General features: G+C 40.8%; 1 protein-coding gene across 1 annotated transcript in view; it reads left to right on the plus strand.

The window, feature by feature from the left end:
• Window positions 1-18,563: 18,563 nt before the first annotated feature.
• Window positions 18,564-25,616, plus strand: part of SPATA16 (spermatogenesis associated 16) — a gene marked incomplete at both ends in the record, with an annotated part of 75,008 nt that continues 67,955 nt past the window's right edge. The window contains one exon of the mRNA XM_082767718.1: window positions 18,564-19,154. Coding sequence (XP_082623844.1) covers window positions 18,564-19,154 — 591 coding nt within the window. The remainder of the gene's footprint in view (window positions 19,155-25,616) is intronic.

Genomic DNA, 25,616 nt, shown 5'->3' on the forward strand with positions numbered 1-25,616 from the left:
GCTGCCCGTGTCAGAAGTCAACGCCTCACCATTTGTCCTGGCCACTCGCCACAGCCCTCCCCGCCTGCCTTCGGCTACCTGCAATTTTTCACAGAATTATTTGAGACAAGCAATTTTGCAGATGAAAGGTGAAGCATTTCAGTTTGAAATTTTTATTTCAATGTCTCCTGAAAGGCACAGTCTGAACACTTCTTGTCCTTGGGTCTAATTTGCTTTCCCTGCTCGAGCTATGTCTCATGGAGACTTCTGCAGCTTGTTTCTCAGACAAGTCACATTTTAATCAAACACAACTACTTTATTTTCTTGTTTACATTTCAGGGAAAAAAAAGAAAAAAAAAAAGAAAAAAAAAAGATTTTTGGGTGATGCATATTTTAAGTAAACAGAATCTCCACTAAAAAATAACTGATTAACATTGCTCAACTAGACCTACTTTTTTTTTAAGGTATGTTCCTAGTAAGGAATCTTTGATGCAGTCAGCAAGACTTCTCTTCTGCCTAGAAGACCTACTGATATATAGCCAAACAGAGAGCAGAGAAAAAAATCCACTCTTGTATGTCACTGGACTCTCAATCTATTTTATGAGCCTTAAACACTAAAACTCTTTGCACGGTAGAAATTTCAGAAGACCTAGGAACTCCATTTTTTCTCCTTATGTGGCTTTTCTACACTTGAAGTTTTACTTTTCATGAATATTTTTAACCAGCACAAACTTTTTTCGGCTCTTTCTTTACATCTATCCTTTGTCAAGGAAGAAAGAAGCAATCCTGTGAATCAGATCCCATGTGCATAATCACACAACTACGTGAACTAATCACATCCATAAAAAGCATTCAGTTCAAACATTGCTGGATAGGGAATGCTTAGCCTTAAAAATTATGCTGTTTGGACTAGCAACGTTGAATACATCTCATGAGCAATCCATCTGCACCGGTACTTTTTTTTTTTTTTCCAACTTAAATCAAGGGACCTGAGCAACCTGACAGTGTCTATAATAAGCCTGCTGATTACTTCACCTTTTGTAACATTTGCGCTTTTTTTGTTTGTTTGTTTCATATTCCTGTCATACTAAGATGCAGATGGTTAAAATGTTTTCAAAAATTATCAGATCTTGACTGGCAACTAGGGTATTTAGAACAGTAACCTCAAACAAGTTTGTAATGGGCTTCCAATTAGTTAGCCAGCATCCATCCATTACCCATCATGAGCAATATAAGGCTGAAGGGCTGGACTTAGCCCAGGAGGACTTGTTGCCATCACAGATTTGCCACCCTTGTTTTTAGCCACTGTGTCATGGCCAGGCCTGCTGGCTTAGCATGCAGGTGGAGGGGTGGTGGCAGACTGCAGGGCAGCAGGGGATGAAGGGTGGTGGGCACAAGGGCATTCTGGGGACAGGGGCAACAACCTGGGGACAGAGGGAACACGGAGTATGTAGGAAACACCAGGCGGTGAGGATGGAGTGGGGACACGGAGATGCTGGGGACATCAGGGGGTAAGGATATGGGAGACACAAGGGGTGTGTGGGGACACAAAGTGATGAGGATGCAGGGATCCAGGCAGTGAGGACATGGGGAGGTGTGGGACACCAGGCGGTGAGGACTCCGGGGACACCGGGACGCCGGGGTGGAATGTCGTCTTTTGAACCCCGGCGCATTCCGCCTGGCACCTAGTTGTCACCGGTGGCTGAAGACCTGCCTGGTGAGTGAGAAAGCCACCTGCCTCTATGCCATGCACAGATGGGGTCTATGTGGGGTCTGAGTTAACATGACTGAAACTTTTCTCTTTGTGGCATAGCCAGGTATTAACAGTTTGTGAGGCAATGGAGAGGGTGCCTTGTTGTCAGAGGAAACACACATCTCCTCCTCTATCACCTTCACCCCTAACAGAGTTTACTAGGGAACAGCCTTTCTTTTTCTTTACCTCACCCAAACTTACAGTCCAGCCTCAGCACTTTACGGACACTACAATGGGTTTCTTCAAAGCATCTTCTCTCCTACCTACCCCAAATCCCTTGTTTCTTTCCATCACCTAAAATCAAACTCTTTACAACTCAGCCACCCCTATTCAGGGAGTTCATTCAGCATTATGGATCTTCTTAGGTACCTCTACCAACTACTCTCCAGTCTCTCCTCATCCAGAGCTTTTTTCATCTTCATAAGTCACTTAGGTTTAAAAAAGTCAGCCCTGAAGATCTAGGTGGAGAAGGGCCTTCTCTTTTTCATTTCACATTTGCTTCTATTTTTCAGCTTCTTTTCACTACCATTTAATTCTGACTATAACATTTTCCTTGAGGAAAAAGGCTTAATTATTGTTTAGCTGGATCTCCCTGGATCCTATTTCCAAATAAGTGCAGCATCAACAAGCCTCTAAATAGACACCAGGAAAGTTTACACGAGGGAGACACTGTGAATGAACCAGCGCCAGAGAAAGCCTTACTCAGAGCATGCACACTTAGGCACCAGAGAGCCCAGCTACAAAGGCCCAGGAAACTCTGTTTCATCACTTCTGCTCCTCATCCAGCTATGTTCTTCATGCTCCTGCCATCTCCCCTTCCTATCTCTTTTCTTATTTCTCTGTTCTCTCCTCAGATCTTTGATGTGTCTCCCCTCTTACTGAATCCCTAGGCATTTCTATTTTCTTTCTTTCCCCTTTTTGTTGCTTTAGCCCTGCTGCATTTTTTCCCCATGATTGTTTTGCTCTGCTGTGCACTTTGAAGACAGCAGATTAGTAAGGGGGAATAGGATGCAATGAATCATACATCTACATTTCACCTCAACTGCATAGCTAAAGTAGGAAATGCAGATGCCATATACAAGTTGCACGTGGGGAAGCAAATGTGGAGAGGAAACATTAGGGCTGAAGCTACTGAAAAAGAAAAAAAAAAAAAAAAAAAAAAAGCTTGGCTGGAGAGTAAATTTATTCACTTATCTGCAAAATGACATTTTGTGGCAATATGGCACATTTGTTCTGTTTTGAGATTTTTTTATATTATTTGCTTGATTAATTGTGCTGGTTTGTTTGGTGTTTCTTACTTGTCTCCCTCTGGTCTTGGGATTCTTTGGTGCATAAGAGGAGAAGTTGCCTGGTGTCTGTGAGGTTTACATCATTGTCTGTTCTGAAATGCCTGTTGAATCCTTGCAATGTCCCAGGTTGGCAACATGACTCCGACATCTCTTTTTCCATCAGCTCGGTCTTGTGGTCTGCAAATGTAAGAATTGTAGGGATTATTTGTTTGAGTTAGAAGTTGCAGAGACTTCATATTTTACTGCATTAAAAGCATTTGCAGAATTTCCTTGGAGAGCAATGTCAACAAGTTGCTCTGATTTAAGTGAGTTCAGCAATTTAGTCTCTTGACAAGTGAATAAGAACCTTACTCAAAACCCTTCTCTGAACCTGTTTTAGAGCTTTTTTCATTTACATCAGTGGAGTTCAGGTGCTGATAAGTATGAAGACACCTTCTCCAGTGGGCCAAGGTGGGAAGAAACTTCTGCTTACACTTGACAGTCTGAGATGCAAGTGGTAAATGCAAGGTTGCAGGGATAGAGATTTCCCTTTGAGACACCTTCCAGCAGGTTAAGTTTCTTCTGTTATAAAAATATTGGGCTGAAAGCATTCACAAGAGCTGAGCTGGAACTCCTATGCCAGGCTGTGCTGTAGAGCATTTAGGATTTATTTACCCTGAGTGCATCAAGAAGAGCCCTGGAATACCCCAGTTCACACTCATGTGCTCAGCAAGCTCGATTGCTTGGAGGCAGCCAGTGGTCCACCTCCCAAGCTCTTCGCCAATATAGCTGCTCCTCAGTAGCCCCTGAGGCAAGAAAAGCTGGGCTGAGCTGGCCCAGCACCAGTTTTAGATGGGACTGAAACAGGGTAACTGCAGGAACCGTAACAGTGAGGAGCTGATTACTAAATCTGCTCTGGCTCTGAGTAGGATTTCTGTCTCTGTGTCTCATTTCTGTACCACCATTTTACTGCAAAGCATACTTCTTTTCTCTGTTTTGTCTCTTCAAAAATGTATTTATTGTACGATGAATATGTAATAGGATAATACGGCCCTGATCTCAGATGGCACCATTTAATTTTATTTTAATGATAGTAATAAATGTACTAAGCACAAACAATGTGCTCAATGTAGAAGTAGATTTAATACATTTAACTGGATTTTGAAATTGCTTGTCCGTGAACAGACACCCCTCCTTGTTCAGATCAGAAGTGGCATCTCAGAGGGTACTTTGGACGATGACAGAGTACCTGTCATCCTCATACCAGGCTAAAGAAGAGAAGTAACATTAGGTATCCACTCCAGTCCTGTGAAAGGAATTTTTTTTAGATACTTGGATTTTATTTCATTATGTTTCTATTTCTTCATTTAATTTAATATTATGTTCCAAATCTATTTATCCAAATGCATCTGTTTTATACTTGAGGAAATACAATCTGAAAAGAAAATGTAACTTTTTTCCAGTAAAGTTTGAAGAATGGAAGGCAACTAATTTTAAAATATTGCCACTTAATGTCATCTTCGTTGCTGATAAAACACATGGTAAAGCGTTTTCAGTAATCACCTCAAGAAAGAAAACAGAGCTTTCCTGAGCTAATGAATTGAGATATTTATTTATTTATAGGATATTCATCATCATAATTCCTTTGTGTTTTGCAGATATTAGTAAGTCAATCCATGCACCACTGAAAAGTAAAGTCTTATTAGCTCTGTGAGGCCCAGGAACCACATGGTCTGCCTGTACTTACCACAGAGATGCATGTGAAGTATAATTAGAATGGGGAAAAATCGTTGTTATTATTACAGTATCCAAACAATAAAACCTCCCTATCTCATTCAATATTGCTAACCTTAAACGTTAAACATCCTCAGGCAGGCAACCAGCAACATCTAAACAGATTAGAATGATTTTATTATTTTTTTTAACAAATACATTCTTTGATTTCTTTTCTTTTGGTTCCTGAGCCTTTACATGATACTTGAGTTATATTTCCAAGCCTTTTTCTGCAGCCATGTGGGCTAGAGACATTATTTTAAAATAAAAATTGAGATTGTCATCTAATTGCATACCTTCTAGAAGGCGAGTTGTAAGCAGCATGCTAAATAAGATGAAGTCTGTTGTATTTCAGGGTGGGCACACCGCTCATTCTGTAGTTGCATTGTTTACAGGAATTATAATACTGTAATACATTACATTAAGAATCAATAAATGAAGTATTTTATTAGATACATTCCCTTTATAATGCCTATTTCTTAAATTTTTTTCTTTTTTTTTTTTTTCCTCCTGTGCACATTGGTAGCATTACCAGGATATCTATACCAAGGCTTACAAAACTATTTAGGAAATATAGATGAAATATTGTGGCAATATTATTCAAATGCAACTAGAGACAAACCTTTTTGGGCAGAGATTTCTGTACGGATGTAAGGCTGAGTCCTTCAAAGTGCTTGCATTGGTTTCTCTTTGCTCTGACAAACTCACTGGAGCTTTTAGCAACTGACTGAAATGGCAAGTCAGGCCAACAATCAGGAGGCTCCAAGTATCACTGCTGTTTTGAAAGAATACACAGAAAATTCAATATGAACTGTATTGCTGCATTCAGCATTTCCTTATTACATCGTAAGCCCTGGCCCTGTAACTGCTTGTTTGTATGTCTAATGTTATGTGGCTCTGTGAGCCTACTTGCTTCCATAAAATTAAGATGCTGCATGTGTGTGTTTGCAGGACCGTGACCATGAGGAATACTTGCTCAATGCAATAACTACCAGTTGAAAAACAAAATAAAAATCAACTCTAATTGTGCCCATTTAAATTCAAACATTGAAAAATAGTTTAAGTATGGTATTTCAGAATGTAAATTTTATAAAAAGTCTGAAGATTTTAGGATTCTGTTAGCTCTTTAGTCCCTCTGTAACGAGGCTATTACACAGCATCACTCCGATTGATGTTGAAAATAATGCAGCTGCAAGAGCAGCTGCAGCAAGATTTCACAGAAGCCAGGATGCAAAGCAGGCCCTGCTTAAAGTCCCTGGCTTTAGTTTTATTTTTTCTTCCTATTTATTTATTAGCTTAATTCCAGCATCCTCTAAAATGACACCTTACTGAGAATAACTGAGGGTTAAAGCTTTAATGGCTTTACTTAGCCTCACAAATGAAAAACCTGGAGTTTGCTGTCTTCTGCAATCCTGAGTCACTCCGACAGCAGCAAATGCTGCTTTTGCAAAATGAACAATTCGGGGTTGTTCAACATTAAGACACTAACAGTCAGGAAAACAGAGCATCAAAAAGAAGGAAAGATACATTGCAGTTAGGGATATGGGTATACAGGAGCATCTTTGTGCTTTTTGTATTTAAATGGATATTTATGCCTCTGGGCAGGAGGTGACAAACTGCTGGGCTGCCACCTCAAAACTCTTGGCTGCCATGTGGCTTGCAGGCAGGTACAGAGGATGGTGCAGGTCCAGCACCCATCCCTCTGTTTTCTTTTCACAACATATCGAGGGTATGAACAGCAATTAATTGCAGCAGCAAAGTGCTGGTCCCTGGGCAAACCCAGATTTTAGTGATCTCAAAGGAATTTGTCACCATCCTCACCCTATTTCCTAACCCTCCACCTGGGAAGGACAACTGACACCTTGGTTCTTCTTGGTTCTGTGAAATTAGGGAAAAAAGAATGTTATATGATTTTGAAACAAAGTTTCACACATAATGTAAAAGCAAGATGAATAAGTCGCATCATTTGGTCTTCCATAGCCACCTTGTAAGACCTTCAGAAGGACCATTCCCAGAACCATTTACAGTAACAGACGATACAAAGAAGCCAAGCTTCATTCACCTTCCAAATCTGAGTGCACAGAAACCCATTAATTCAACAGATTGGGTTTCTGGCCAAAAGTAGCCTGTAGTCAGGACACACAGCAATTGTAAACCTATGCTTTGCTTTAAATCTAAATGTTGGAGCAAACAGAATGCCTTGGAAGATCCCTGCTAATGGCAAAGATCACACTGTGGTGTTCACATCCCAGGTGTAGCCCTGCCAAACACTACAAACTTTTCCTGGCAAAATCAGCTGAATAAAAGGAACAGATACAGTCGTCTTTCAACTGACGTACCATGGTCAGCCACCTTACTACAAGTTAGAATTCAGGTTGCAATATCGTGCATCCATTGAAGCCTTGCGGAATTTTCTCAGGAAGGTCATAAAATAAAACAGTAGAGTAGCGAAACTTAAAGGTTACAAAAGCATGGGCTGCAGAATCAGCATTACTCTGTGATAGTGCTGGCTTCAGTCCAGGTGTGGTTTATAGGAAATAAAGGCGAGAACCAACCACATATTTTATAAAATGAACAAAAACAGGTCAGAATCAATTGTTGGATCAGGATTTTTTTGCTGTTTCCCAGTGGCCAACAGCTGCCACTGGATTTCCCTTGGCTGTCACAGCTCTTATAAAGCCGTGTTGCTGCACATAAGCATGTCAGAGGTTTGCTCACGCATCTCCAATGGGAAATTTGCACCTATAGTACTTATGCTGTGTACATTTCTGCTCATTGAGGGAAGGAAAATAATTTTCCTACCATTCTTGAGGCACTTCAAGGTTAAAATTCATATTGACAAAAATAATGCCGCAGAGGTAATAAACATTCACAGAGATTAAAAAGTTGAACAAAAGGCATTCTTTTTTCCCATTGGAAAATGAAGACACCAAACTAAAAGAAGAATTTAAAACCAGAAGCCATACTAAGAACCTAAAAGGTGTCAAAGCAAAAGAACTGCCTTGAATGTTAATCTGAGCTATTTCAGCCAGTCCTTTTCCACAACCTTTTCTTTCCTGCTAACTTTTATGTTACAGCTCTATTGGCCATACAAAGTTGGTGAATTGAAGCTCTGCCTGTCAGGAGCTCTCATCTCTGCGTGCTTTAGCTCTCAGTTGTTACTGGGTTTGCTTCAGCTGCCACCGTTAAACCATTACATGTCAAATTACAAAGCAATTAGGGGTGGCATGCATGGCTGTAATGCGAGGGTTAAAAAAGTTCCAGAAACCCTAACTCTAAATTTTCTAGGTTTGTAATGATGACTTTGGAAAGTATTAAAATACATTTTTAATGAATATAATCCTCAAATTACTGGCATGTGCTTCTCCTGGTGTCATGTAAGTTTTTTTAATCTTTCTGTCTTTCTCTTCTTCCTTCCTCCCAGGCTTCTTTTGCCTAGGAATACTTAAAATTCATTATTCCACACTGTGAGAAATGGAATAAGCATAACTTGACTATTTGCTAAAGCAGCTAGTGAAATCAGGAGGTGGATAGATAAACTCTGAGCACTTTATCATAAATTCTGACCCTTTAATTTTGCCTAGGTCTGCGTGTGTATCTCAGAAGAAACCCCTTGGAGGTATACCATCAGCATAAGGCAACTGCAGCACTGCTCTGCAGAGGATGGGTCACTGATAGCTGCCACCGTTGGGCCCTTAATCCAGAGCCAGGGAGGAACTGGTGCTGAGCTATGGCTAACTCTTTTAATATCTCTGCTTAATATCTCTGCCTCCCAGTGGGACCCATAGTATTTAATTACATATCTAATGGGAAATTCAGCCTCACCCTGTGAGCTCCTGTGCTCCCTCGGCTTCTCGTACATCGGAGAAGCACTGCACCTCACAGGACTGGTCCTGCCATGAAAATTAATTAGTTTATGCCTGAACAGGGCTTTCAACATACAGATCATTCTGTATGACAGAGTAGCATTGTATAACAGATGGAGATATTCAATTGAATTTTGGAGCCATAAGAAAATTGTTGTCTGTTATTTTTAATCAAGCTGACTCCAAGGCAGATTAGTCCCCGACGATGTCGCTTTGGCTATTTCAACAGTTCTTATTGCCACCAAAAAAAGTTTTTCGCTCTTTCTTATCCTGTGCACCCTGGAGTTTTCACTGCTATACAACCCCATCAATAAAGCCAGCATTAGGTCTCAGGTTAGCCCTTACCTTCAGTGAACAGTAATTGTTAAGACAGCATGTTGCAGGTAAATAGAAAGCCTTGTTGGTCTGGAAAGAAACCTCTCCACTTCACTTGGGGCTTTTTCTTTGATTGGTTGCTTGGTTGGATGTTTTTGGGTTGTTTGGTTTTTTTTTATAAACTACCTGTTTAACCATCACTCACTCACTGCAGGGATATCTGAGTCTAGAAAGAGCTCTGAAAGTTTCAGAGAATTAAGCACCAGTAGTTCTGCATCGCTTTTCATGACATCAGAAAAATCTCAGGTTATAGATGTGCATATGATTTCTTATGCATGAATGCTTCAGTGCCCTCCCACCAGTTATCAGACTCTTTATTAGCCTCCATAACCCAAGCAGAAGAATTCCAATACTGCCTTTAAGGGTCACTTGAGTAGAAGCTTCAAGACAAATTGTATTGCTGGGGTCACAAAAGGTAGCTAACTTGGCAAAAGACAACTTAGTTTTGTTAGCTGAGATATAAAGTTATAGTGTTTGCCTGGTCTTCTCTGCAGGGATGAATTTCTGCTCTTGGGCACCAGTTTGTGCTCCAAAGAACCACCAGCTTCCATGTTTTCAGACTCGCTAAAATCTTTGGGACAGATCAGTGTTAATTTATGCCAGCAGAAGATCTGGACTAGGTCTTTAAAATTTCCCCAATTCTCATTTAAGCTGCAGTCTCCCTGATCCCCTGCTGCAAAGCATCCTCATTACAAAAAGAGCAGGAAGGACTTGCCAGTACTTGCTGTCTGCTGCACAGTTCCATCACCCTGGGCTGTACTCTACTCTTTTTACTCTTTTTCTTCCATTTATTGCTCTTACATTGGAAATCAGATACAACAGTCATAAAGAACAATAGCACCAAAGAAATAAAAGCCACAACAATAAAAGATGAGAAAAAGGAATTCCAGTTAACGACATCTACCTAGGGAGATTCTCCCTGCAGGGAATGGGAGCAATGCGGGAGGACATTCAGAAGGAAGACAGCCCCTCAGTCCACAAAAATTCACTTTGCATCTTAATGGGATGGCCTGTTTCATCTGATTGTTTCTCAGACCCCGATTCAATGACTTCCTTATCATTTTTGTTCTTTCTCCCTTTTCTTCTTCCCATTCTCATTCCTTCCTCTTCTCCTTATTGCTCCTTTTGGTTGACTGTTGATTTGGGTAGCTTTTTGTGTTACTATTAGGAAAATAAATACTAGCTTTTTGTTTAAGTGGCAAATAAAATGAATGACTTACAAAACTCTAGCACTTGGTGCCAAGTCTCAGTATACCCCAGCTTTATTCTAATTACACAGGTAGCATACCCAAAGGCAAGGATCACTACCAAAGCTATCTTTGTCAAAATGGGATGGTCCTACTTAGGAACTTGGATGCTGCAGCTAATGTTTTCCCAAATAAAACACTACAGGAGGTAGCAGTGGGGTTTTGTTGGTGGTGAACAGAAAATAGCAAAAGTGGTAGTTCTCACCTAAAACAGTTATTTTCAGTTAACACAAGTTAAGGAGCAGAACTGCAGGGACTGTGAGGGGACATCTGTCCTAGGTGGTGATCAGTGACTAGAGTTTGGTCTGATCATGGTTACATGGTATAGCTAGAGCAAGGAAAGGATCTGTATCTCCTGCCACATCGCGCTTGCTAAGCATTTGATCTAAGTGCTGTGCAAGGTGTCAGGCCCCTTCCTCGCTGTGGATCTGACAGTTGATATGTTTTGTGCACCACACAATACGTAATGGAAGTGGTTATAGGTCTGCTAATGTCTCCTTTAGGTTTGGGCTTTCCTTGGGTCTGGTCCCATAGGAATGTGATTATTTTGTGAAGTGAAAAGAGCGCTCTCTGCACTGTGAGCTCTCATTGAATTCCTGCCTCGTCCTGGAAGCAGGGCTGCCCAGAGCAGCTCTGAGATGCAGACCTCTTAATAGCATGTTGGCAGATCTAATCAAGCCCACAGCACAGTCTGCAGCAACCCTCCTAAACCAAACTTTGCCCCTCTGCACTCGTTCTTTAGAAGTACTCAGCTCCCACCATTTCAAAGCAATCTTTTCAGAAAATCAATAGTTCTTCATCTCCTTCAGAATGAGAGCAAGTAGGACACTTGGACATTTGCTTTGTAATCTCTTCAAAAATTGCTTTCTTGTCTTCCCAACAGAATTAGGAAATATTGCAGTACAAAAAAAAAAAAAAAAAAAAAAAAAAAAAAAAAAAAAATCGAGCTTTTTCAGCACAATGTCTCAGTTCTAGGACCAATCTTTGCATTCCTTTTCATTTAAGGATTACCCTAAGCTCGCTAGTCTGTTTATACCTTAGGCTCACACATACACCCTTGTTCCTCACACAGAGGAATTGTTTGTTCTCACAACTCCACTTTTCAGGAGCCTGCTGCAGAAACCTTTACCATTTTAAAATTTCCGTTTTCTCTCCGTCTTCACTCTCGGCATCCCTTTAGCTATGAAAATGAACCACTCTGCTCCTGCAGTGCTGAGCTGCCGAATCCAATCGAGGAAGGCTGGCCAGGCTTCACATCCCTGTCAGACACAGTGTTGACCTTTTTTTCCTAATTGACAATGCGGGGCTTTGTGCTAATAGGATGACATCATTACGCCAAGCTGAAATGCTCTCCCTGCTGTCTCTTTTGTTTCTCAGTATTTTTCTCCCACACTTTTAGAGGAAGTATTTCACTAGGAGGGAGTGTAAGGAAGACAGTTACACAGTGCATAAAAAACATGCAGAAAACATCCTCAATTTGTCTCTCTTCATTTTCCCTTAGTCACACTACTTACCCACCACATATCCCGAGTCCCCACCATGCACTGTATCTTCCTTTTCCTTCCTCCAGGTTGTCAGTTGATCATTGATGTTTCTCGTCTGTATTCGCTTTGCCTCACTGCCCTGAGATATGCTGCTGGGGAGATTTGGGTTCCTTCTTGATTTTAAATTATAATTGTAGTTGTTAGCTTGCTGTCCTTTGACAGCTCTCATTTTATTCGTACAATATGTTAACAAAATCCTTGAGCATCCCTATAGCAGTAAATAGTTAATTGAGGTCTCTAACTTTGTGTGGAACTGTTGGCAGTTAACTTCTGCTGTGGTACTCAAAATTACAACATTTTAAAATAATGTTTTAAAGAACACATGGAGGGGAAAAAGCCCCAAAGCAATGGAAAATATTAAGATCTTTTTTTAACTCTCATGAGATTGGCTAACCCATTTCAGCGAGTCCTACAACCTATTAAAATACTGCCTTAAAACTTTAAAAAATGTGCCTTGGTGCTGGTTATAGATTGACAGCAATGAGGCAAACCATACAGTACTGGCTAAGCCAAGGAACCAGATAAATACACATGCTATGATGGAGAAGACAGCAAGGGCAGGAATTTCCCAGCCTTGCCTATCCAGTCCCATCTCTCCTGTGGCTGACGTGTTAGGTGCCACTAACTCGTGGTATGTGCTTCTAGCCTGCTTCAGTGCCTCATGAAATGGATTCACTCAGATCCCAGGTACTTCTGTGGATCTGTTTACCCCAAGCTGCTCTAGTCTGCACGGGAATGCCCCAGGAGCACTGATTCGGAGAGCTGCAGCAAGAGCAGGTTAGGGCAGTGTTGGCCAGCCAGGAGAAGCAGCCTCTGAAACCACTCGTGCTGGCTCTCCAGGAGCATGGCTGTATAGATCCTTGTTTAAAGAAAGGCAAGCAGGAAAGAGACTACAGACAAGACATACAGTGAAGAAGGGAAAGGATTCATGAGGGAGAGGAAGGAGATTCCATTGCTACTCAAGATTATCCAGAGCTGGCAGGAATAGGGATTTACTGTTGATGAAAACGTCATTAACATACATTGTCAAAACTTCTCTTGATTATTTTAATCTAGTTTTCCCATATCTTTGTGCAAATTATCCTTAAAGAGATATTAAGTATTTTAACCAGATTTTGTCCCTTACATTCTGTTTCTGTCATTTCTACCTTCAACGTTAGTTAACTTGCATAAGCTATTCCTGGCAATAGAAGGAAATGGACTTTATATGGTAAGCCTAAGCCTTTGCATAAGAGCACCTAGTGAGCTGGCTGTCTGATAGCTGTGAGCAGTAATTATTAACACAGTTTAATATTTCTCTTCTGTCTATAGGCTAATGAGATTAGTGCTCTGTTGTACTCAGTACCACGTAAACAATTAATAAGTGAGTTTCAGCCTCAAAGACCAATTAGAGTAATATGGTTAAATCCCTGCAAACTACTCTGAATAAAACACTGTTTCCCTTGCCAAATTTCAGCCCGGAGTCCAATTTATTATTATTATTTTTATAAACAGGTTAAATATAGTGAGTGAAAATAGTGTTTAGAGTGGAAGTGCTGACAAAACCTTTACTGCGGCAATGTGGACAATGCAGCTGTAATAATGGCAAGTGTGCCCTTATCACAGCAAGAAAAATGTAAGGAGTTCTGATTTTGCACTGAATGAGCCATTACTTATGTCTATCACAAAGAAATAAGAGTACTGAACAAAAAAAGATACATTAAGGCTTTTTTTTTTTTTCTCCAAAAGAAAACTAAAAATAAAAAAGATCAGATGTGACTCAGGCTTTCAAACAATAAAAATAGCAAGATGAAAGAACTGGGTTGCTTCATTGCCTAAAGAAATGGCTAGCATCTTAAAAAGTCTGAAACCTGATTGTGAGAGACTCACTTTATGGGCTGCTAAGAAGGTGCTGACCTTCGTCATCAATAGATTGTCTGAGCCTTTGTGGTATTCAGCAGTAAAGGAAGTGCTTAAAAAGTCATCCTGCTGAAAGATGGACTGAAAAAATCTCCGGTTCAGATCTCAGCATAGCTGTTGTCAGTGCACATGCTCATTCAGAAAGTCTGTCTGTAAATCTAATACAGATAAATCTTGCTTCATTTCTAAGTGATAAAACTGGAGCATCCTCACCTTAGAGATGGATCAGGATATCTGGAATTCAATTTAAGTGAAATTATTATAGAGGAGGGCAACTAATGACCTATCTGTTGTGGGGCTTTGGATGTGTTTTGTTATAGTACTATATTTTTCTGTCTGTACTAAAGGACATTGAAGAAGTGGGATAACACTTGTACAAGTACCAGTGGTATAATTTTCTTATGCTTGTTCCATAGTTTTGGATGCATTTTTGCCTCTTCCAACATTTGCACTGAAATGAACTGTAGCAGATGACTGCCCTGTGATTTCAAGTGGTCTTCTGGGAGAAAAAGACTATTACGGATAAAAGAGTTCAGTTCCTATAACTTTCTGGAAAAGTCTCATCACTGTCTTAGTAGTCCACTAATACGGCAGTTGTCATTACAAGTATCTTTTGTAACACGAACTAGCCCAGGTGGGGAACCAGGCTAGGACAACTACACTACAGCTGGTACTCAAATGAGCTCACTGATAGACACACAGGATGTCTTTGCACAAAGTGTGTGCTGCAGACAGTCGTGCCCTGGCTGAAAAATATTGTGACGGTATCCTCTAGAAACTGTACATCATCGAACGGTCACAGCAGAGAGCACAAAATGCTGATGATCACTAATGACTTCTGGGACAGCCGGTGAGGTACAGGCAGCCCATCCTGGCCAAGGCAGCCTGTACCTGGCTGCAACTGAAGTAAAAACAAAACGAATGACAGCAGAGATTTCTGCCAGTTCTGATATAGGCTAGGAGGAGATTATTTCTGTCTCCAGATCTGATGCCTAATCTGTCAAATGCCTTTGTAAGGCATTTAAGGGGCACGTTCAACAACAGAGTATGATGGGTCCACTTTGGCTGCTGTCAAACGGCCAGCGTAAGGAACATAGTTCAGAGTAAAATACATGATCATCAAGTTCCCTTGCTGCATCCTAGCTTCTGTACCATCCCCTTAAACTTCCAAACCATGTAAGTGTATGGTCCAGTATGCCAACACTGGGAAATGTGCGAGCTGGACCACCACTTGCTCCTCAGAGATCCCTCTGTGCTAAAATCCCTCCTGGAGCTTTCTGCTTCCTCTTACCTTCTGCCTTAAAAAGCAACCATGATTCTCAGAAACAGTGCCTTATGTTGTCAACTGAAGGATTTCACCAAAATCAGGAAACAGACCTTTTTCTGAAGACCAGCCTCACAGAACTCATATCCAAAAGAGCTATTCATGACAATGCAATTGTCCAGCTTCAAGGCAGCCTATTCCCTCTGAGAGAACAAATTCCTTTCTCCTACCACTGCACTTAAATCAATGCTGAATGTAACCCAGGGGTTCAGCCTTGCTATATGCAGATTCAGGAAGACCGTTATATGCAGTCTTCAGTGTTTAGAAAGGTTTTACTTCACAGCTATAAGGGCAAAAGCTTTTTTTTTTGTTGAAATCAAAGTTTAAATTCTGAAGGAAAAAGGGATCATCAAAGAACTGGCAAAGAATTTAACAACTAGGTGCCAGCTGAAGTGCCAGCGTGATTTATCAGCAGGTTCTTCTCTAATCTGATCTGAGATAATAGGAGAAGGTGTTGAAAGCAGAATAAAACTAGATACAGAACAAAAAGCATAAGGAATAGGGTTCACAAGATCATGCATGTGAGGAAGTTTACGTTATCTAGTAGGCAGGCCGCTCTCCCCAAGAAGGTTTCCTCAGCCATATGGGGAAAACAACAGACAAAACCAGAAGATTTTCAAAGATAAATGATCTTACATTTTTCCTTTTACATATATTTTTTCATGTAAGCCTCTCCATTTGAAGCTATATGGTTTCCTCACTGCCAGACCCAACAAAATACGTAGCTGTAGAAGCTGGCAGGGCCATGGACAGAGGTCTCCTGGCAAAAATTAAGCCTCAAGTATGCAGAAAGCTGGACTTGCTTGTGACTGAAGAGGGAGATCATTCCTGACAGCTCACAAGTTTAAGTAGTTTCCTTCTGACTACAGCACTAAACTGTCTATCTGCATAGTGATTCATTAGAAGCATTTTACAGTAAACGCTTCCAAAATAAAAAACAGACGTTTTAACAAAAGTCTCAGGAAAATACTTAACTGACAAAGATAATGATTTTCTAAAAGCTTTTCTCTAGAAGTGTTTTCTTTTTATTGAGGCAATGATTAAAGTGAGCCTGCCTGAGTTACAGCGTGCCTCCATTGCACAACCCAGTCATGTTAATCAGCTCGAACACCTAAAAACACAATAGGAGCAGTATAAATCCACTTGATACAGCAAAGTTCATTTCAGGTGTTTGTCCACTGGAGAAATGTCCATTAAGTGATTACCTGAACATATTTCACTGATTGAGCTCTGCTTTCTTTATTCCATGGCAAATTATTTTGATCTTCTTAAGGCAGTCTCATAGCAATCAGCTTGGTCCAGACAAATTCACATTCACACTGATATCAGCCCCCCAATCAGATATAGGGCTTTGACTTTGTAAGCTTTCTGGTGAGTAGAAGAGGCCATTAATTGGCCTTGAGGGCTCCATGGTGCAAGGTGCATGCTCAGAGGAAAATTTCTGCAAACTTGTATCTGATGTCAGCCCTGAAATCTCATTTTCCAGTGAGCATCCCACCCAAGAGGCTGTGAGAGACCTGCACTGCCCCATAGGCACTGGGATAGCCATACACGGCAGGAGGTACATTGCAGGCCCATGTGTGACAGTTGTGCTGGCACGACGTGGCACCAAGATTAACAGGCTCATCCCTCAGCTGGTCCTGGGGCTGGCTGGAGTATCTCTGCTCCACTGCACAGTGGAGATAAATCATAATTCCCTAAATTACTTGGTGCTGAAGCCAGCACTGGAAAATGAGGCTTCCAATCTTTAGGCTGTGCTATGGTTTGTTTTAAAAAGGGATTGAGTGTCTAACAAACAGGTAAAATTGCTGCCAGATGCAAGTACATTAGCCTTTTCCAGCTGCTTTACTGCTGCCATTCAAAATAGTTTGCTATAAATATGATTCCTTTGAGCTCTATTCTGACAAGTGCAGAGCACTATCTGAGAAGGGCCGCTGGTTTTCCATCCCCACTGAACTCAGTAGGAGTTGTGATTGCTCAGCATATCACTGAAAAAAGTCCTCTGAAATTACCTTAAATCACACAATTATCCCCTCACCTCTCGCTCTGTCTCTGGCAGTCATGGAAAGAGGAATAAGTTTCTCCACAGGCAGTTCTGCTGCGGTCAAGTTCTCAGCCTGGTGGTTGTGAACAAATGTCAAAAGCAGTGCATTCCCCGCTTTGGGGGCCAGTGATGTTCCCGGCAGCAGTCCGGCTTAGCCAGGGCAGCAGAACCGGGGTAAAAACATGAGAAAGAGTTGAAACCTTATTTATACCAGAATTCCATATCCACTTCTCATCTAGCTTAAAATGCCTTCATCTCTTTCCTTTTCCCCCTTCTGTATGTTTCTGCCCAATGCCCATTGCCCTAAACAGTAGAGAGTCATTGTGCCACAGCGTACAGAATATACTCTGGCAGCTTTTATGAGTCCAATAGTGCACATTGTATGGCCTTCACTAAAACTTAGCAAGTTGCTCAGTGTTTAAAAACTGTTTATGGCTGAAGAGAAATGCATTTATTATGTATCTTTCCCTTGTACAATCTGTACCCGTAGTTAAGTGCATTAAACCGGTGCTAAACGTATGGAGGTCTGTTAAACAATAACACGAGGTTAAAGGCTGAGTGCTTATGCTTAACAAACCATTCTGAAAGACGCTCATGATTAAAGCTATTTACAATTACACTTTTCGTTACTAATGGAAAAACTAAGAAGAAAAATACCCGTGCCTCCCACCTTGTCACTATGAAGTCAGCAGAGGCAGAAGAAAATCAAAATTTCCTTTGAATTTGAGCACAATTAAGAGTTTACAGTGCAGATCAAGTCACCTTTCCTTTTGCACAGGAAATGCTTGAGAAGAGCCTTGTGGATTTGATTCTGCATCTTGTACCAGTCTGAAGCCACTGCCAGCTCCCCGAATTGAGAGTTGAGCTGCTACCGACTGCGGGAGGCTTCCTAGCAGCAACATGCCAGTGTCCTTTGCAGACAATTCATAAAGAATGGCTTTGAAACCCAAATCCGGATCTGAATTTGGTTCAAATGCAGCTGAAGCTAGGATCCCACTTTGAGCCTGTGTCCCTTTGGAATGTAACCGAAGTGCCTGATTTGTAAACACTCCTCTCTGGCCCCAGCGACTGTGCTCAGCAGCTCTTGAAAATCAGGCCACAGTGATTTTTTGCACCCCATAACAACATATAACACAAGTCAATCAGTCACAGGTTTTTGTTCTTTTCTTCTTCTTTTTTCCCTTAAGAGTAAAAGCTGGATTTTCTCTTCTTGCTGTACATGTAATAAATTGATGCACCAGCATGACCCCACATAAACAAACAACCATTATCAAGAGTATTTAAAATGCCTTAAACCCTTATGCGATATAAGAAGGTAATTGCAGTGAGCCTGCTATGCTATGTGCTACATCCTGAAGAGCTTCCACTCACAATGGTGCCTACAATGTGCTGAGAGGAGAAAGCATTTACACAGGGTTTTTTGGCTTTGTGGTGTTTGAGTATTTTTAACTTTTCTGCATTTTCTCCTAGGACTCTTTCTTTGCTGAAGTTATGGAACCAGGAAGCAACTTTGACTTTCAAAAATATTTCTTAAGCGCGAGTGGCCGGAATGAAACCTCTCAGCAAAACCATGCTAACAAGGAGCCAAACGTAGCGGCAAACAAATTGAATGATATTCCAGAAGCACCACAAGAGGTCAAAAAGCACCTTCGAGATGTAGCAGTAGAAAGTATGGAGAGAATAAAAACGGCAGAGATAAAGGAAAACCAAAGTAATGATGCAGACAGAGCAAGCCGTAAACGGAAATCAGAAACCAATGAAAAACTCACTGCGAAGAAAGAAGCGGCGATGTTAGAGCCTGGCAATCGGCTAATCCCGGCTCCTCTGTCTCACATTCCTCTAAAAACCCTGCTGGACATCGAAATGAAATTGGTCTATATTGACGAGGAGGAGATTTCCTTCGAGTTCGCTGAGGTGGCGATGCCTGCAGGCCGCCGATCAGCGCGCCGTGGCTGTGCCATGAGTGCGCCGAGCGTGCCGCGGGTCGACAAGCAGCTGCAGGTGGCCCTGTGGGATGCCAGCGATCGCTACAGGCAGAAGAGCTACGCAGTGGCAGCAGCTCAGTTCGCCACGGCACTGGAGGTACGAGGTGCTAGGGAGATCACAGTGTAAATGAGAGGCTGTAATCGTGCCGATTGGGTGTCACTGTATCAAAAGGAACAAGGCGCACAAGCCTGGAATGCACCTGGTTTAATACAAATCTTGAGATGCGATTTCATGTGAAATCTGACAATTAAGACCTATAAATAAATCATAGCAGGTGAGGAACTGAACCTGCTATGATTTTGGCCTGAACCAAAAAAAAAACCCTCGGGTGATTTTTGTTTTAATCTAGGCCTTCAACTCTAGTTATACTTTATGAAAGAAATATAAAACATATAGGGAGGAAAAAAAAAAAAAAAAAAAAAAAAAAAAAAGAAGAAGAAAAAAAAAAGCTCTTCTTTTTAATCCCATCTTTATTAGGGTCAAACCATGTCTCCTTAATCAGGAGAGTTCCCACCATATGAGTTCCCACAGTATCCCAGCTATCCATGCACTACTGGATGAAATGAAATGTTTAACCCTTTGTTTAAAGAAAAGGTCTGGTTTTGCTCCTTTTTCCCTACAGCAATTCCATCATCTACTTCCATCATCCATTTCCCTCTTTTTCCCTAAAGCCAGTAGATGGCCACTAGATTTGTACAGAAATTCTTCTATTTCTACATGAGAAAGGACCAGTCCAGCAGTGAGCAACCCCTCTGGACTCAGCCAGCTTTTTCTTTCTGCAGCTGAGAACTAAAATCTGTTTTGTTTTGTTTTTTTCATGGAAAGAAGGATCTCTTGGCTGCCGCAGACACTACAGAAATAATATGACCTTGGCCATGGTCTTTGAAACTAGATCAAAGATTTTCATGACTTTCTATCTTTAAGTGCTCTAACTTGAGCTGTCCTAAATTGATCTGTCCTTCAATAAGTGATGTTTCTATGTTTGCAAAAGCAGAGCTCTTTCCAATTTCAGGCTGAGCCTCCAGAAAGGAGGCATCTGAAAACCTTTGACACTTTCAAAAATCTTAGCCAGCCTTGAATTTTATCAGTATAACGCGAGAAGAAAAGAATAAAAGAGGGAGTTCCCAGGACTCTGGCAAGGTTGCAATTAATTCTGTGAGGGGAGGGAGGGAAAGGAGGTGCAGGAACCCCTAACAGGTGGGTCACAGTTGCATCCACCAGCCTCCTGTTTCCTGGAAGCCAGAGTGAGCAGCATTTACAGTAAAACTGATTGTCCAAAGTTGTATCATTATTCCCAGATTTCTCTAGTGCTGCTAATCTCAGTTAATTATATTGGAAATCCCTTGCATTATGACCATGTAATTCATAATGTGCCAGGAGAAGTCATGGTTCATAATAATCGCATAATGGGCAAGGACTTAGATGTAATCAGATTTTAGTTACCCTGTCGTGTTTCCATAATGCTGCTATAAAACTGACATAATCACAAAAAAGCACCAGTTATTTAAACTTTATCAGATCGACATCCAGTATCTTTCTCTCTCTCCCTCTCTTTTTTTAAACAATGTAAGATTACAAAAATTGGATTACAATTGCTGGGAACAGACTATGATAAACTGTTTGCTTGTGTGCAGAATGAAATTTAACAGTGGCATCAGACTCTCAATTTTTAGTAAAGTGAAACCTGTTAAATAGTAGCACTCTGCAGCCAAAGGCTGCTTTCAAAGAGGTAGCATCAGAGCATTTTGAAAACCGTATCTCCAAGAGCATAGCTGTCTAATAAACCTTGAAAGATGCTCTGTATTTTCACAATTAACCCAGTCACTAACATTTACTGCGTGGATGAGGGCTTGACTTTTTCCATGATACATGATGCAAAAAATCACTCTTTATTAGCTGTAAGGATTTTAGAGGCCAGTGTCTCTTTATTTAAAAAAAGTAAAAAATAAAGAGAGAGAGACACTTTAAGCTCTTCACAGAAACACAATTGGTGATTAGAATAGAGGACTTACAAGCTGCCCTTTTAGGGTTCTCCCTAATATTATATCTCCACCATGACCCCAATCACTTCAGCTATGCACTTGACATCCTGAAAAAGGGTCCAACTGTACTTGTTTCAGAGCCATACCGCCAAATTTAATCCAAGAGTATTTGTAAAACATTCAAGGTTTACTGTTGACAAGCAAATATTCCTTTCTTTTTTTTTTCTATAATACTGAAGACATTTTATTTTAAAACAGTAAGTATTATAGCAGTGAGTGAGAAAAATTAGAAAGTGACATCCTTTTTAGTTTAGGGTTTTTTGTTTTTTCCCTTCATTCAGAAGTGATCTTTGATGGGGACAAAAGCACTTTTCAGTTGAGAGGAAAGGAGTACTTGTCTGCTCTTAAAGGGAAACGGAAAGGCCAGCTAATAGACATCCTGGTAAAAGAATAAACTGAGATTAAATAATTCCTTCCTGGGACTGTGGACAGAGTGACTGGGAAATCACAGAATTGTAAGGCGGAGGCTTCTCAGTCTCATAATCCAACCCTCCCCAGAAGAACAACAAGCTCAGAACATCTCTGAAAGACATTTCTGTTCTCTGTTTCTAAAAAATATCCAGTGAGAGGGACTTCACATCTATTTCAGCAAGATGATAGAAGGTTTTTTTCCAAATCTCCCATACTGCTAAATAGCCGATAACTTTTTGTATCCTTATTTGTCATGAAAAGCAATTAACCACCCTATTCTCTCTGTACTTGCAACCTCTTAGCAAATCTATTTTCAGTTTCCTCCAAATTAAATAGATTCAGTCCTCTTATTATTTTCTCCCAGGTCATGTTTTCTAAACCTGTATATCATTTTTGTTGCTTTTCTCTGCATCGGCTCCAATTCATCTGTTTGTTCAGATATAGACAAATTGGAGATGATGCAGAGAAAACCAGGAAACTTAAACTGCTGAGATTGAAACTGTGCTTGTTTTACCCACGGCTCCTTGATGAAATACACAAAAATTCCTCTGCATTTCATGTGGGTGAAGAGAACTGCGATATGTAACAAGCTCAAAGGTCAGGAAATTCAAAGTTACAGTTTCTAGTGCAAAATGTTTACAGGTATTTTTCACTTTTAAGGAACTCAAGGTTTTAGTCTGACATTACAACATTTTGAGTTAGAGACCCTGATCCAGAAAAGCATGCGTATGGCCTTACATTTCAATAGTATCACTAAAGCATGCTACCTTACCTACTGCAAATATTGTATGTTTCTTATCTCTTTTTCAAGCTAAAATGTCTTTTCTAGTTCTACCTATATATTCATGTGGCATTATCATTCCTTAGACCATGTTGTTTTTCAGATATGCAAATAAAAGGCAGTTCTGAATGTCTAGCACTAGAATTGTTGGATTTCAGAAGGGAAAATTGAAATGCTTGTTTAATTTAGAGACTTTTATATGTTGGACAGCATGCTGCTGATTACCACAGACGTCAGGAAGGCAGTGTTATCAAGAGAAGAATTGGTGTCTTCTTACTATTTCTGCACTATTTAGCTACCATTAAATTAATCAGAAGGGACTTAGTGTTAGTCAGCTGCATTATAGTTGGCCTGGGAGAGTTAAAAATAATGCTCCCTTGGAGAACTCTCACCATTAGAGCTTAAGAATTAAATACTTTCTTTTGCTAGTGAGGAAAAGAGCTGAAGAAATTGGGGCAATAGTCTTTGGTCTGCCACCTCTGAGCTCAGTAATGCAGTATATTATGCAGACTACATTGAGAAACACTGTAAATTTCCCTAAATTTTTGGCATCCATCTGTTGGAACATAGGAAAATAAGACTTGAACATCTGGACTGGGATATGAAGGGTATGAGAAATGACTCTCTAGCTTAAAACCTCAATGGAAAGCATATACATGTATCTATAAAATCTCTAGCCAATTATTAACAGCTTAGCTAGGAAATAACATTAAACCTATATAGGGATTGAAAGATCTTGTCTCATGCTAATCTCCTAATATCAGGGAGTATAAAAGACTTCAGAAATATCAGCCTGTTTAAAACCTGCACAAATTTAATTCCAGACCCTGTTGTTCTGCAAATAACCCTCCCCGGTGATTAAAAAATAAATGAGACAGGTTCGTGACTGCTGGGCCCAGAAAGCAGTCCACAGTGCCTCAGCACACAGCGTTCGGTGCGGTGTCTCAGAGACACAAAGCACATCCCACGTGTGAGGTGAAGGCCTCAAACAGCGTGTGGTTAATTCACAAGAGCGCTGTTGTGGAGCCTTCCACAAGCTGGAACGCCTCCATCTCCCACAGATGGCTACTGTGGGCACCGTTCCTATGGCAGTGAGCTAAACGTTAGTGCCATCTTTTTTCGCGTACCTTGAGTTTTCAGATTAACCTTTCCTGTGGCTCATTGCCTCGTGATTCACGGCTTGCCGTGTCAAGACCACACTCCCTCTTCCAGGCAACAATATCTGCAAAAAGCAAATATTTTGAAAGAGGCCATGGCATCCGTACCTTGTCAGCATAATTACATACCAGTAAAGAGTTAGACAGCATGGTTCAGCTGAGTCTTCTATCAATGTCTCAATATGAGAAGCAAAAGATAAGTATTTCCTCTATAAATACCTACATGAGAAGAGGTTCACCTCAAGTAGTGAATAGAAAAGCTCAGGTGGCTTTCTTAGAGGCCCTGCTGCAGTCCAGGGAGCACCACATCGAGATATTTGGATATCTCCCCACTGAGACCATTGCATCAGTGCTAGGTGCTCCAGAACGACCATGGTACAGCCACATTTCTGCGCTCCCCACCCCAGTCTCCTGTTTCAGGTGGATCTTATCCAGGAAACCATCACTGTACAATCCCTTGCTTTAAGAAGCATGGGGACTAAAATTACTGGTCATCCACTGGGATGAAAAAAAAAAGGGGGGGGAAATATGTGACTTGTGATATTTTTCATTACCCCCTTTCACCAAAACAAGCTGTACAAGGACTAGACATATTTTAACACCATGAAACACGAGTCCTCAAGGGATAACATGTGAAAGGCTAAATATTTATTTTTAGCACCAAATTTCTGGAGCTAAAAATCAGACTCATAAATTATCTATCTTTATCATCAGCATGAGTCCTCCAGAAACTTCTTCCTGAGAATACACCAGGTCTTGAGAACAACAAAGATGACAGTCACTGATCCCCCAAAGCCTGAGCATGAGATGCTGACTTTTCTATACATAAATATTCTTTTAACCTCTAATAACAAAGTAGGTTCCTAAATACAGCCTACTCATTTAACTTACTTAAAAAAATATAAAAAAATAAAAAATAAAAACACCTGATAATCAGCAGTTTTTCTCTCCCTGTAGTGCCATCACGATATTTTTAGGCTGCAAAGCCAAGAAATTGATTTTTTTTCCTACTGATACTTATTGTCTTTTATGGCTGCAGAAGATTTTAGACCAGGAATGTGAAGCTTACAGATGGCTCAAATCTGGCTTGTGGGATAGAGTGGGAATCTGTTATAATGATCCATTTGGACACGCTCCCATCTTTTGATCACTGAATTTGAATCCATTAATCTTCTAGACATTTCCAGCATGCCCATCACCATGAAATAAAGCTGAGGAACAGCACAGCTATTTGTCTATAAGGATTCATGCCCCCATTCTTCTTGCCTGAACTGCTGTTACTTATCTGGTTTATAAAGTGTAGTTTGTTTTTCTGGGGGGAGGGGGTTGTTTTGTTTTGTTTTTTCCCCCAAAGGAATACAACGTGCTGACCATAAAACAAGTTTCCTCACTCACGTGTGTCTAGGAGAACAAAATTCGTACTTCAGAAAGGACAAACCATATTTTCCAATCATTCTGGTGCCAAAGCAGATCAGTCAATTTCTAATTAACTTTAATTGGCTTCCTCACATGCTATTAAATTATTTACCTGGAGGTGACGGGTGCTCAAAAGTGCTAAATATTTTCTTCGTACTTTGTAAACATTGAGCAATATAACCGTTGATTAAAAATAATAATCACCCACCACTTGTCACTTACAATCAAAAGCCTCATTGACCTAAACACGTGCAAATCTCATGTATTACAATCACTGCAAAACAGAGACAAGGCTCATGTAACACATCTCTCAGTCAGTAAAGAAGAAGAAAACAATAAATAAATAAATAAATAAGAGAAAGAGAGAGGAAAAAAAGACTTGGGACAGCCTTGGAGGAGGCACCAGCCCTTCTCCAGAGATGTGGGCTCAGTGTTTTGCTCAGCCACCACTAACATACTTCCCACAGCTCCCCACGTGTATCACAGGCGTTGAGATACCCAGTAATATGTCAACACAACAGTGTGATCCTACTTCACGCCTCTCAATGCAAGGCAGTGCCTTAGACCCTGGCTGGAAAAGGAGTTCCTGTTATATTCAGGGCCCTGAGAAATTGGAGGCATTTATCCTCCCAGCTGCCATCTGCTCCTGGAAGGTATCTTACAGGAACAGGGAGGGCAGAGTGATTCGTGTTTAATTTGTAGCTCTGGGTGCTTCCCGGCTGGAGCCGACAGGGCGAAAAACACAATGACA

Source organism: Aythya marila, assembly GCF_965140915.1.
Source record: "Aythya marila genome assembly, chromosome: 9".
Taxonomy (NCBI): domain Eukaryota; kingdom Metazoa; phylum Chordata; class Aves; order Anseriformes; family Anatidae; genus Aythya; species Aythya marila.